This window comes from Hippocampus bargibanti, linkage group LG09 (assembly GCF_051943395.1).
Source record: "Hippocampus bargibanti isolate YZ-2025 linkage group LG09, ASM5194339v1, whole genome shotgun sequence".
Classification (NCBI taxonomy): domain Eukaryota; kingdom Metazoa; phylum Chordata; class Actinopteri; order Syngnathiformes; family Syngnathidae; genus Hippocampus; species Hippocampus bargibanti.
In genome coordinates this window covers 8,915,924-8,930,605 of record NC_142742.1, presented here as the reverse complement: position 1 = coordinate 8,930,605, position 14,682 = coordinate 8,915,924, and the positions used below count along the sequence as shown (strand labels likewise).

General features: G+C 40.9%; 1 protein-coding gene across 3 annotated transcripts in view; it reads right to left on the bottom strand.

The window, feature by feature from the left end:
- Positions 1-2,608: 2,608 nt before the first annotated feature.
- Positions 2,609-14,682, bottom strand: part of ppp2r5ca (protein phosphatase 2, regulatory subunit B', gamma a) — a 29,624-nt gene continuing 17,550 nt past the window's right edge. For 2 of the 3 annotated variants that reach the window (XM_089004528.1, XM_089004526.1), the window contains 12 exons: positions 12,945-13,055; positions 12,612-12,704; positions 11,813-11,943; positions 11,325-11,384; positions 9,860-9,968; positions 9,650-9,703; positions 8,785-8,955; positions 8,571-8,698; positions 7,628-7,729; positions 7,457-7,529; positions 5,323-5,439; positions 2,609-2,948 (listed from right to left, as the gene is read on the bottom strand). In XM_089004528.1, the coding sequence (XP_088860654.1) occupies positions 2,814-2,948; positions 5,323-5,439; positions 7,457-7,529; positions 7,628-7,729; positions 8,571-8,698; positions 8,785-8,955; positions 9,650-9,703; positions 9,860-9,968; positions 11,325-11,384; positions 11,813-11,943; positions 12,612-12,704; positions 12,945-13,055 (1,284 nt within the window). In that variant the 3' untranslated portion in view covers positions 2,609-2,813. The remainder of the gene's footprint in view (positions 2,949-5,322; positions 5,440-7,456; positions 7,530-7,627; positions 7,730-8,570; positions 8,699-8,784; positions 8,956-9,649; positions 9,704-9,859; positions 9,969-11,324; positions 11,385-11,812; positions 11,944-12,611; positions 12,705-12,944; positions 13,056-14,682) is intronic. The other variant, XM_089004527.1, reaches the window with a different exon arrangement.

Genomic DNA, 14,682 nt, shown 5'->3' with positions numbered 1-14,682 from the left:
GTATGAAGCAGTTCTCACGGAAACAGGAGAGAAACAAAGCGTCCATTTCACCAGTGGATAAGGGATATCATAGTGAAATGTGCACGTCTGCTACAAGCTAAATGTTGAAAGCAAACATGAAGCTGTAGAATCCAGTGACGAAAAAAAAAATTGCCTCACATCGACTCTCCCACGTAAATCCCCTTCAATTCCAAGCAGCGACAATTCCACTTGACACATCAGCGCTCTGCATTGATGCTCCCTTTTTATCATCACGGGCTTCTCAAGCCATGCATCCATCCAGCCACAGACTGAAAATTCTGCCCATTGCAGGCGCAAAAAGGCATAATCCATCCCCCCCGAGCAGTCCAGCGATGACAGTCAAATAAATGACACTGACATTCCCCCCAAATCAAAAACTGTGCTGGCAAGTTCAATTATCTTTTTACAGCCTCGTATCCATTTTCTACCAATCATCATACTGGTCCTCATGTCGGAGATGGAGCCTATCTGGGCTGACTTTGTGGAGAAGGAAGTTTAACCCTGAACATTTTCGCACATTTAGACCTTTCAATTTAACATTCATATTCACTGACAACACTGAACGCATCGATGGATGCCATGCAGAGTGACCAGGGAAACAACCATAAAACTTACACAGACAACGTTCGAACTCCAAACGAGGCTCAATAGCATCCCAACACTGAGAACAATTTACAGCGGTTTACTTCCGAGACATTTTTACACAACTTTTTTATATATTAGCTAAGTTTGAAAAACTTGTTAACGGATATGAAATGTTACTGAACATTGTGTGGACCAGTTTACCGTACTATCCAAAAGCAATGGCGCCCCCTTGTGCTCGGAAGTGGTCATTACAATGATCAATGTTTATGTCAAAACTGTTCGGTGTATTCTGGAAGATGAGGCATATTATGTTCCAGTTAAGTAAAGCAAACATGGATGCATGGTTAAAAATATATATTCAAATTCGGTCTTTATTCATTTCATATCGTTGTACACTCCTAGACAGTGATTGGAACACATGAACATGGATTTAACATTGAAAATATGCACACACACTCTTCAAAAGCATCCTCTTAAGCAAAATGAGAGCCAGTCGGAATAAAATAAAATGTGTGCCAGATTTACGTTTTCACTTGCTATGGAGGTTTTATTCTGTACAGGACAAATTTGTACAAAATTCATCTAGATATATAACACTACATGAAACAAGGTAAATCATATATACAATATTAAATGAATCATATAGTACAGGTCACATACAAAAGGACACTTAAGTTATGTTTCAGAAATAAAATGTTAGAATGAAAAGATCTGCGAAAAGACAAGCCACCCAATAAATTTTTATTCATCTCAATATCCAAAGAACCTTTTTGTGTTGCACTAAAAATAACTGATAAAACCCATAAAAGATCATGTCCCAGCAAGCATGGGTTATTATTTTTTTAAAACAAGAAATTAAGTTTGGTTGAATGGCATTCCTCCGGAGTAAAAGATACATGTTTAACATGGTACTTTTTGAATTTACAACTTTTTGCATTCAAGCAAATACAGTATTAGTACAGTAAAACGAGCCAAGTCACGATGTCAGTTCACTGCTCCGCATCTGTGTGACACTGGCTGTTTTTTTTTTGGGAGGGGGCGGGGGGGCTGAGGTGGCCAAACTAGTTCACCTGCAAGGGACGGGACAACTAGCACAGCGAATATGAAATCAGAATAAGCTTGATGCGTTAGTCGAAACAGGAAGTACTCGTTTTCTGATGGACCGACATTGGTACACCAAACATGGTTGACTTAGGGATTTTTGGGTATTTCTATTTTTGTATTAAGTGCCTAGCTATGTTAACTAGTTTGATTTTAATAATAAATTAGGAGCTTGATACCAATCAATTCTGTATATTAATCTTTTAAAATCATATCCAAGCTTATAGAGATCTGATGTCACATTCAACAGTACCATTATGTGAAGTGAGAGGGCACGAGAGCCGTTTGGTTTTCAAACTTTGCTTGTGAACGCAAGGAAGCAAGCATACATAAAAGAGGCAAATGGCACATTAAAAAAAAAAAAAAAAAAAAGAAAGTGACAGATGTCCACAGGATAACGTCATCTTTCTTCGCTGGACATTGCAAGGCGACTGACAGGCCTGAGTTTGGTCGTTAAGTGTGCTACACTAAAAATGAACAACGGGGGGGAAAATACACTAAAGACCAAAAGCAAGTGCCCCTGTTTAAATCTGAGATTAACAACACACTACAGTCTTGGCACTGGCAAGATGTCCATTTAAAAGACAAGAAACGGAAAAATTGACGACAGGAAAACATCGTCTTGATCTTTGTCTTCCGTGCTTTGGAGAACAAAAAAAAAAATCCATGACTCTCGTGCAGCTCTCCGCATCCCCAGAAAGAATATGAGAACTGTCGCCATTGTCATGAGTTGTTTTGTTTCTAGGTTATAGCGACAGAGCGGTTGGGTGGAACAAGTCAGATGACACGGAAACAACTCCATGGGCTAAAAGACACATGGACACAGATGGACGTCCTTTTCCCCAACCGCCCCCCCCCCCCCCCCCAAAAAAAAAAAAAAAAAAAAAAAAAAAAAAAAAAAAAAAAAAAAAAAAAAAAACCTGAGAAAGCAGAAATCGGAGGAACGTGAAAACACAACTTCTGTACTGGTGACAAGCCCAATGTGCTGCACTCAAAGAGTCAGCCGGAATGGACGACAACCGAGGACATGGAGGTAAAAAAAAAAAGGGAGGGGAGGGGTTAGATGTGTCCATGGCCGTGTATGTGGGGCAGTTAGGTGACTGGATCTAAAGTCCATCGCGGGTGGTCAACATGTCTTCAGCTCTGCGGTGGGTCTCCAAGGCTTTTGTGGTGTAGATGTCCTGAGGCAACTCAGACTTGCGCCGCATCATGGGCCGATCCTTCCACTGGCCGTGCTGCAGCTGTGACACGGAGACAACGTTTGATTGATTGAGTCTTCTGATCCTCCATTTAGTCAAATGAGAAGACTGCGGCAAACGCAGTCCTGGTAAAGGTGACATTGATTTGACGGAGAGGAAAATCTCTTTGAGATTTGTGAGCACAAATAGCAACTTTCGGACCCTCTGTTCACTGTGACGTGTATATTTAGGGTTTTGGGCCAGTTCAAAAACTGTTTTATACTCAACGTCTCCTTCTGCTAATTTGTCTGCGTAATCTTAACGCGACACAGCGGAGTCCCATCAGCTCGAACTGAGGCAATCAGAACCCAGGAAGTACTCTACCAGTGGGGAAAGTAGCAAACAGGACTCACCCAACCCGACTGAATTTACACACAAAACACTCTCTGAACAGTTCAGGCATTGATCGATTCAAATGCCCTCAAGGAAACACTCAAAATTGAAAATTGGGATAACCATAAAAGGTTTCAATCAATTTTTAGTGTCACCAGACTATGAAAAAGGGCCAAATTCAGACACGGCCATATTTGATGCACTTGTATAAACAGACACTCCCCAACTTACAAACGAGATACGTTCTGAGCGGCCATTCGAAAGGTGAATTTGTTCATAAGGTGAATTTGTTCATAAGGTGAATTTGATCATAAGGTGGAATTTGTTCATAAGTTGCTTCAGTGATATATGATGTATGGAATGTATGTTTAAGTAAAACACTGAACGGGGAAGTATAAAACACTGACGCTCTAACCGCTGTAAAATAAATTCACACCGACTGTAGTACGACGACGTAGATCCTTAAAGGACAACCAACAGCATTTTTTTGTTACCTAACTAACATCAGAAAAACGTTTTCTAGCATCTAAAATACCCAAAACACAAAGCAGGCTGATATTTTTAGTCAAATGCAAAATGAAAATAAAAATGAGTTAAAGTGTCCCAAAACTACTTCAAAATGACCGCGGAGATGCCGAGTTTCAGAATGCCCCGCCCCCTTGTTCGTGACGTCACGCCAGGACGTCTTGCCTTGTTCTAGAATCAAAACAACGGCTTCAGATTTGGAGAAGATGCTTTCTTGTTACTCATCCAGTTATGAATATGATTCAAATAGTTCTGAAGAGGAAAGCATAAATGCTTGCAATCGATTAAAGAAGTCCGCCCGTATCAATTCGAGCCATCAGGACTCCAATGTAGCGTCCCAGAAAATGGACAAGATGGTGCCCAATCTCCGTTGGAAATGGGCTGATTTGCCTGCTGGGAATTTGTGTCAACTAGTATCAAATAGTAGTCTTGGTGCAACACACAACGATTCACCCTCGCGTTATGTCTGTGTTTTCCTTCTAATTTCGCCATCAACACAGATCAACACGCAGTTTTCAGACCGAACAAAGTACCCGAAATGCATTGTGTGTCGCTTTCTCGGTCAGGGGCGTTCCAGGCATCACGTCAGGCATCGTCATGAACTCGAAAACAAGACTTCCTGAATATTCAGCACGAGTCTTAAAACGTAAAATCGCTATATGCCGTGGGATGTTTGGAAAATACGCTCAGTAGAAGTCATTTGAAGTGATTTTACAAATTATGGACACAACTTGTCCGGAGACGTCGGTTGTCCTTTAAAGGACAACCGACGTCAAGGCAAGACGTCTTGAAGTACTTTTTAGACAATAAGTCATTTTTATTGGTGTTTTGCATTTGAGTAAAAATATCATACTGCGTGTTTTGGGTATTTTAGATGCTATAAACGTTTTTCTGATGTCAGTTAGGAAACAAAAAAGTGACGTCGGTTGTCCTTGAAGTGTTCAGTAAGCCATTACTGAAGCTACTGACATGCAATTATTGATTGACTTGCCAACAGCCATTACTTTTTGTTAGTCATCACGTCCTCCTGGAGCGTCAATTGGGAAAAGGGATTTCCTCCCTGTCCACATTCACTACGCAGCCAATCGTAAGCAAGCTCAGCGGATCGAGGCCCGAACTCATTGCCAACACTTCAGCATAGCCGGCCGGGCGCTGACTGGTCAGCCTTGGTGTCCGTCGCATCAACATCCAGCCCTTGATACCTTCAATGTGTTTGTGTGCGTGAAGCACAGTATGCAGCCTATCGCAAGCAAAATCTAACTTACAGCCTCTCCGTCCAAACATTTTTCGGCATATCCGCAAAAATGTTCTTATGTACTGTTGTTTGTAACTCGAAAGTTCATAAGTCGGGGAGTGTCTGTATACAAGAAATCCTTTGGATCCGTTTTAAAAATTTACCTAAGTAAAATCAATACATTTCCACAGAGCACATGTCTTGGTGTGTGGGAGGTGGGTGGGTAAAAATGAAAAGAGTTTAACAGGGGACAGATGAATCAAGACAGAGAGAAGCCAGGTTTACCTGAGTCGCGCCTTCCTCAACTGTCTTTTTTAACCTCTGAACATCTTCAATCAAAGGAACATCCATCTCCATTGCTACTGGACTATTGAAGTCAGAGGGATCAACAAGCACAGAGAACTGAGTCCAAAAGAAGGAGGGTAGGGGTGACAACAACAAAACAAAATAAAGGTAAAGGGGGTGGGGGTGGAGAAAAGATGTTGAATGTGCATGCGGAGAAGAATGAATAATCACCAAGTTGTGCACAAACTCCCAAGATTCATTTTGCGACCCTCATTTTGGAAATGTATCCGGTTTTGGAAGTAAGTATAAACAGACGCTCCCCAACTTACGAATGAGATATGTTCCGAATGGTCGTTCGTAAGCTGAATTTGTTCGTAAGTTGCTTCATTGCTATATATGGTATGGAATGTATGTTTAAGGCTTATACAAGAATGTTTAAGGTTTATGTAAGTATGTTTAAAGAACAACCGACACCTCCGGACAAGTTGAGTCCATAATTTGTAAAATCACTTTGTTTGGTCTGAAAACTTCGTGTTGATGGCGAAATTAGAAGGAAAACACATAAATAACGCGATGGTGAATCCTTGTGTGTTGTGACAAAAATTTTGAGCCCATTTCCACACGGAGCTTTGTCGTCATTTTCTGCCTTTTTTGGGTGTATAAAAAAAAAAAAAATAAACATTTAATAAAATATTTAATATATATATATATATATATATATAATATTATATATAATAATATATAATATTTAATAAAATATATGCTCCATAAAGATACGTACATACAGAGTATGAAGCGTTGTTCGTAACTTGAATGTTCGTAAATTGGGGAGCATCTGTAATAGCAACTTAGTTTAAAGGGACCAAGTAAGCACCTGGGCTCGTATACACCCAGGAGGACTCTTGTGATCTACTCAAGCGTTTGTCACAAACGTGTCGCTGTGGTAACTTCTAAAGCGAGTGGAATATATGGCTAGTCATTTTTTTTGAGGTGATACCTAATATGTACAGTATTTTCCAGTGTATAAGGCGCACCCAAAAGGCTTGATTGTCTTCAAAAGATGAGACTGCGCCTTATACGCAGGTGCACCTTATATGTGAAGTAATATTGAGCTACAACAGGTCTTGCAACTACTGTCAGCAGCCACCGACTGTAGTGCGTAACCCCAGCCTCTACTGTAACGCCTTATAACGTGGTGGGCCTTATATTTGGAAACGTTTTATATATTCGTCTATTATATTCGGAAAACATTTATCATTCATTGATTGTGCGCCTTATATGCCAGTCCGCTTTATATCTGGAAAAAGTTTGAAAATACACCATTCATTGGGGGTGTGCCTTATACTCCGGTGCACCTTAGACACTGGAAAATACAATATTTAAACAGAAGCTACTGTGATATAAACAAATACTATTTATTGCTATATAAGATTGCACAACTGTCTATGTTTTTATGTCCCTGTTTATTATTTGACTTTGTGTTGACTACTGTGTGAAGCACTTTGTTCCAGTTGCAACTTTTGTGAACGCGCTATATGAATTAGGATGTATTATCCAAAATATAGAAATTAAAGGTTTTTACATGTCAACGAGGCCTTTCCAGTTTCTGTTGAAACGACTTTTTATTTATCTCTAAAACCTTGACAACTGTAACCATAGCAACAAAAAAAATTGTTAATGCCTCTCTCCTCAATGTGACTTTTATTTTGAAAATCCAGACCATGTACCGGAAGCAGTCTCGGATTGCACTTTGCCAACATTCATTGTGTATGGATTGCATCGGCGCAAGGGCCAGATGCCGTGGTGCGTTGTGGCAAATGCGCAAGGAGGCTGTTCCCAGCGACAAGCCTCAAGTTAAAAAAAAAAAACTTCAACTCAAGAGCGACGTCACAGTGTTGAGAGATGAGACGCACCCTGCTGGAGAGGGCCTGCCAGATTTCAGTTTGCCATTTGGTGTAGTGAGCTTCTGGACAATAGTGAAATGTGGTCGACATGTCGCAAGCAGCATGAAAAGTTTCCTTGTTGCTTCCCTGCAGGCTGCGAGTATGGGCGGGTTGGCTCTCGTTCATGTTTGGGACCCGATCAAGTGCGGCGTGAAACAGCCTTCAAATCATGGCGAGGACACGTCACTCACCTGTGGATTCGATTTGGCGAGGTTCTCAATCTTGATCCACGCTTCTTCGCGCTCCTTTGACTTGGCCTTCTCCCTATCGGGTCAAACGTTTTCAAGGTTATGATGACATCACCGGTTCCTAACTCAAAAGGACCTCGAAGAACGAGGAGGCAAAGAGCAATGTGGCCTTACTTGTTTTTCTCGGCTCGAAATTGCTGCGTGCAGTCATCAAAGAGCTTCTGATTCATCTCCATGAACAGCTTCAGAGCGTTGTAGATGAGACCGTGGATGGTCCTGCGGACAAACGCGACAATTGAGGACTTAATAGTGACCGTCGAGATGGCCATTGAGTTGATTTTGTATTTGGCCATGTGCACTAGAAACGTATTAGGTTACCGTATTTTCAGGACTATAATGTGCGCCGATTGTAAGGCGCACCTTCCGTGAATGACATATTTTTAAACTTTTCCCATACATAGGATGCACCGCATTTTAAGGCGCATGCTCAGCTTTAGAAAAAAAATGAAGGGTTTTAGGTGCGCCTTATAATGGATAAAATACGGTATTTCACTGACAGACGATGTGCAAAAATGTGGCCACTCCAGTGCCAGGGTTTTTGTCATTTTCACTGAAATTGCAGGACTCACAGAATATTGAGTTTTAGGACTACATAAACATTCAATTCAGCGTAACAAAGCTGCGTAACGGGCTGTGTTGCTACCGTAATGCTTGTGTTGCTGCTGCGTAACAGTCAGTGTTTTGAAAGAAAAGTGAAGGTATATTCTTAATTTTTTTCTGTATAGCGTCTTTCTTTATAAATATGTCATGTTTCAATTTGGGCACATGCGGTTTATAGACAGGTGCAGTTTATGTATGTATAAAATGTTTCTCCCTTTAAAAATGTACTGGGTGAAGCCAATAATCAGGTGCGCTCTGTCGTCCAGAAATTACGGTACATAAAGACGAATGCTATATTCTAGCAATTTGATTTGCTAGAATTACACCCTGACCTGTTCTGTAAAATAAAATGAATAAAACTAAAATGTGACATTCCTAGCATTCACCGCGTGACGATTGACGACGCATTGTTTCCTATGGGCGTTGAGGGGGCGCTAGCATAGGTGATGCTTCTCACTTGTTCCAGTGGGTCTTGGAGTTGCGGTACAGAGCGGGAAACATAATTGGGAGAATCTTGGCCGCGTTGTCGCTGATCAGACTCATGATGTACTCGTTATTCCAGTAGTACAGCGCTCGCTCTGCCACCTAGAGAGTAGACGGTTCAGCTCAGCAAGAGGTGCCTTGACTTAATGAATGGATTTTCCGGGATGCGCGTATGGTGTGTACATTACCTGGAAATGCGGGCTGGATACGCATTTGGCCAGTTGCCGGAAGAGAGGCTCCTGCACCTTAACAAACTCGGATGGCTCGATGACGTCCAGAATCTCTTCTAGTTCATTGAGGAACATCACCTCCTTGGGACTGTGAGTTTTGGGCCAGTACTTGAGGAGAGCCATGACCACCTGCAGGGTCGAGTGGGTGGGGGTGGTAGAGATGTTCGGAAGCGGCCGTTTAAGACAAAGCGATATCGATTCGTGTTACATTACTTCTATTTTATTTTTGGGGAATCTAAAATGTTTTATTTTGAAAAATTAGCCAGAATATCTGTTACTTCCATCTGTAATATGTCAATCGATGCAGGTCAACGTGCACTTTTTGCTCACATGATAGGCTACCGGTAAAATTAAATCAAGGAGCGAGCAAAATGATTACAAATATGTCTTTGGAAAGTTTCTTTGGGAAGAGGAAAAGGTCCAGCCACGAGACAGAAGAGGAGCCTATGACTTTAGAGAAAAAGAATGCTACTTTGAATCGACAGTATCCGAGGTCCGACTTCAAATACGGATTTATCTCCCGCACTAAACCTCCTCTCCATAATATGCAATGATGACGAGTTGTATATTTCATGCACTTTATCTTATTTTGAAGGCACTTTTAAACGTTAGCATGGCACTCAGAGTGTTACGGCGAAATACGACGTTATGATTTCATGATTTATGATTATGTTTCTCAAACACCATCGTTTTCATGCAGGTCGTACATTAATTTTGGTTTATTTATCTGACACACTTAATCAGAATCCCCTTAAAGGGGCAAAAAAAGGTTGGGGACCGCTAGTTTAAAACAATGCGACAACAAGACATGACGTCAACATACCGGCTCAGTTAGAGTGCTGTCTTTTTCCAAAAACTGCACCACACAGTAAGCCAGCTACAAAAGACAAAAGTTTGATTTTTAATATTTTAACATCTGCAGCGCCTTTGCTTTGTTTTCAGTGCAGCATTCAACCAAGCAAGACAATCACAACTCGACGATCACTTTCGCTACTACAAAGTCCAATTGAGTAAACAGACAAACACACCGTACCTGTGGATGGTAGACACTGAGTGACTTGACTTTGTGTAGAGGTAATAAAACCTTCAACAGGAAAATCTTGTGCTCTTCTTTTAGAGGTAAGGCAAACCCATTGATAATGCTACGAAACAAGCAAAGTAACTCGTTAAGACCTGTCGTTTAGAATGATGCAACTAAATGTGCGATAATTGTCGCCTGACTAGATGTGCCTTGTGATTGGACATTCTATTGTGCCCGCCCCATACAGACCTCCCAAAGTCAACTGGGATAAGATCCCACAAAGAAATAGGTGGATATTTAGCATGGTGGCGGGGTATCACACATAGAAGATATAGTACTGTATTTTCCGCACTATAAGGCGCACTGGATTATGAAGCATATCTTCAATGAATTGGTGTATTTTAAAGCATTTTCCATATACATACAAAAAAAAACGCACCCCAACTCTAATTAGGCCCCGTTTCTTCGTGTTTTGTCTGAATGAAATGAAACTTTGGCCATCAGTAGTTTATTATATTCAAAACATCACATCAAAACACTTGGGTCTTTGGCCTTTTTTCTCCGTTCTACAGCATATGTTCTAGATGGCCTCCATTTAGCTCCGTGCATTTCTTGAGGTGCAACACAAAGTTGTCCTTGGAGACTGAATTGGTAATGGCTCTCATTTCCTCCTTGATTGGCTTTCTTGAGTTCCGTGACGGTTTTGGCTTTCCCTGCATAGACTCTGTCCTTAAAATAGCATCAAAACATGTCCCGAGATTGGCTGAATGAGAAAAGAGACTGAGTGATCAGCCTCAAGACTGATTTTGAGTAGGCACCGCATAGCCCCGACCTAAGCCCCCAAGATTTTTTTTCTTTGGTTTCAATTCAGGTGGAGAAAAAAACTAAGAAACGGGGCCTAATTAGAGTTGGGGCCCATTTTTTCGGGGGGGGGGGGGGGGGGGGGGGGGGCGCTCAACCTGTATAATTATAAGGCACTACAGTCGAGGCTGGGGTTACGTTATGCATCCATTAGAAGGTGCTAGTCAGATGTTGAATAAACACGTGAAAATCTGGATTGATACATATTGTAAATAACACAACCTTCACATGCTTATATCTCGATTTTATATTTTATCCTGTGTACAGTTCTTTTTGAGAGCCATTTATTTTGGTGCATGCGATTCTGTTTTCTCCATTCTACCCCCGACCTCTTCAAATTTGCAAATTTCCCCTTTGAAAGAACTAATAAAGTTTTTTTTCTTACCCAGATCAGTCAAACTTTATTCATAGACTTCATATCAGATTTCTTTCAACTGTTGCGCCTCATTATTGATTCACATATAAGGCATGCCGGATTATAAAGCGCAGGGTCATCTTTTAAAGAAAATGACCAATTTTGGATGAAAATACGGTAGGTCTTTTGTCGTGAATTACAGTTGACTGTGCGGGTGTGGTGAATGTTGTGATCTAGCGAGGAAAAAATAACGAAGCAAACCTTCCAAGTATTTCCAGTAGTTCAGCGATGCCATTGTGATGTTCTGTCTCATAGATAAACCTGAAAATACAAGAAAGTATTATTCATTTATTTATATTGCGGCACTGCGCATCTCGTTACCTCATATAGTGGCGGGGGGAGTGGGGTGTCATTCATATACTCAACTGCAGTCGATTTGTCCTACTGTGTTTTGGCTGTCAACATTTCAACGATAAAATTGCAGATTTTGTTCCATGAACGGTGAACAATGCATACAATAATATTGAAACAGATTTGCTTTACAGATGCAACATCTGCTGTGAAGGCGATGCATGTTTGAGTACTTTAGACGTATCGTGGTGACCACCTGTTTTCCAAATTTTTTACTATATGTAAACGGGGACAATGGAGGCCACTATTTGAGGAAACAGAGGAAACACAGTATCCGCTTATGTGTAAAGTCTTAACTTATTGTCCATAAGTTGGAAAAAAAGACAACCAGCACCCACCTATAGAAAATATTATTAATCTGTTTTCTGATGTAGGCTCTCAGGCCGAGGAACTTCCCGTAGATCCTGTGAAGAGTCGTTTTGAGGAAGTCGCGCTCTCTTGGATCTTCGCTGTCAAATAGTTCTAGAAGCTTCGATTGTAAGAGAAAAGACACACGTTACATGAAGATTGCAGAATCTTAAATAACCTTGAAAATAAGTTTTTGGAGGGAGGAGGTTTTGGATTGGACTTGCCTTTATTAGTCTCGCAGTGGATACATTTACATTTCATTCGTTGAACTGATTGGAACTGAATGATTACCCTATCCTGGTGTCAAGTCGTTTTTCGGAACCAACAAAAGAGCGCTGATGCGTTTGTGGAACTGTTGCGGCTTGGAATTGAAGTGGATTTACGTGGGACAGGAGATGTGAGACAATCTCTTTTTGTCAATGGGTGCTACAGCTTCATGCTTGGTTTCAACATTTAGCTTGTAGCAAATGTGCACATTCCACCATGACGTCCCTGATCCACTGGCGAAAAGGACGCTTTGATACTCACCTTTTTCATACCACAGAGAGGGTGCGGAAAGTGCTTAACATTGAATGACTGTCTGTGTCTTTTCTGTTGTCTCACATTATTTGTTATTTAGTTCAGTTGTTGTTTTTGACTTCAAGATGGCACCGCAAGAGCGGCTGCCATTACAGCAGCTCCTGCATATTGTTTTTCTACTTCTTCCTTTCCTTGCACTTTCATCACTTTGCTGATGTGAAATGAATAAAGGCTAATCAAATCCAATCCAAAAGCTTCTACTCGTTTTACCTGCATAACAAATTTCTGGTCGATGTATTTCTTTGCTATGTTGGGCTGAAAGTCGGGCGATTCTAAAAACCTAAGGAAAAATTCATAGACGAGCTGCAACAGAAACAAAAGAGGCAGAATTGAGTCAAATACTGGATGTGTGATGTCATGTGCTCATGAACATTAACCGCATCTTTTCGGTTTGGGCATTATTCTAATTAAAAGCTAACATTTGTATTTTTTTTTGCGCAACATACTGAAGTGTGGCGCGTTCTTGCAAACAGAACAGATGATTACTGTTGGCAACAAAGTGAGTGAACCCGTGATGCTGTCATCAATGAAAAGAGTAACAACCTGGAGGTGTGGCCACGCCGCTTCAAGTGTCGGCTCATCCTCCTCGGGATCAAATTCGGCTCCCGTGGGATTGGAGGAAGGAGGCAGTGTTCGAAACATGTTCACAGCAAACTACAGGCGGACAGAAAATGAAAAGGGAATCAATTCGGGGTGAGACAAGGGAGAAAAAAACAATGATTGTATTTGGATTCTCATTTCGTGACGCAGCTTAAATGCAGAGTAACCAAGATGTCAATGCAAAAGCAGCTACATCATGAGATTAAATGTAAAATTCTCCACTGTGAACTAATAAAGGCTAATCTAAATGCAACAGCTGTAGCAGTAACTATTTTTAGTCTCCTTCTTCTTTTCCTTTCGGCTTTTCCCTTGACGGGGTCGCCACAGCAAATCAGTGTCCTCCATCTTTAGAGGTTTGATCTGCATGTTTGTTTTGGCCAAGTTTTTACGTCGGATGCCCTTCCTGACACAACCCTCTGTATTTTTCCAGGCTTGGGACCGGCACAAGAAGACGTGTGTACCTTTGTGGCTACAGAATAAGCAACTCTCTCAGTAAAAGCCTTCCAAACACAAAATGGTCATCGGCACAGCAACATAATGGCTTAAAATAACAAATGGGAAAAAAGATGTTCAGGTTGAAGTAGTGAATTGTTGTGAGCCTTTTTCAATGTTTTCTGTCAATTCCCTTATTTTAGAGGATAGATACACTTTTACATAGATACACCAAATTACGAAGAAGATACGTTCCGAACAGTCGTTCGTAAGGTGAATTTGTTTGTAAATTGCTTCAGTGCTATATTTTGTATGGTACAGTAAAGTCTCGTTATATCGATATCGGATATATCGATAGTCCTGGTTATATCGATACTATTTCTATGCACACACGGAGAAAATTACATGCAAACAGGGTCGGATATATCGATAGTCCCGGTTATATCGCTATTTTTTGGACTCCCTTGAATATCGATATAACGAGACTTTACTGTATTTATGTTTAAGGGTTATATAAGTATGCTTAAGTTTTATATAAGTAGCCTGTAGTGGTTTATACTGAAAAATAAACATTTCATAAAATATATGCTCCATAAAGATATGCACATGTAGAACTGGAGAGAATATTACATATGTTACTACAAAAATATTCGTATGCACCGTTGTTCGTAACTCGAATGTTTGTCAGTAGGGGAGCGTCTGTAGTTTCGGATGAAATTGGTCCTAAGGGGACAAGGGGTGTTCAAGGTGTGCACAATTGGGATGTGTGTGTCATGGAATTGTTTAAAAATAAAAATCGGACATTTTGAGGATGGAGTCGGGCTGTCTGGGTTAAAAAAAATTATCAAATCGGACTTTTGCTAATGCGGCGTATTTAGACACAACTGAAATACAGACGCTCCCCACTTTACAAACGAGATACGTTCTGAGCGGTCGTTCATAAGGTGAATTTGTTCTCAAGTCGCTTCTTTGCTATATTTTGTATGAAATGTATGTTTAAGTCAAATAAATTTGCACCGACTGTAGTACGACAACATTATCCTTGGGCCTTCAGTCAGCCATTGCTGAAGCTGCAAGCATGTCATTACTGAATTATGCGCTAGCAGCCATTACTTTTTGTTATGCATCACATCCTCCTGGAGCGTCAACTGGGAAGAGGGATTTCCTCCTGACCCATATACTTTATGAAGCCAATCGTAAGTGAGCTTGTCGGATGGGGGCCTGAACACGTTGGCGACACTTCAACATG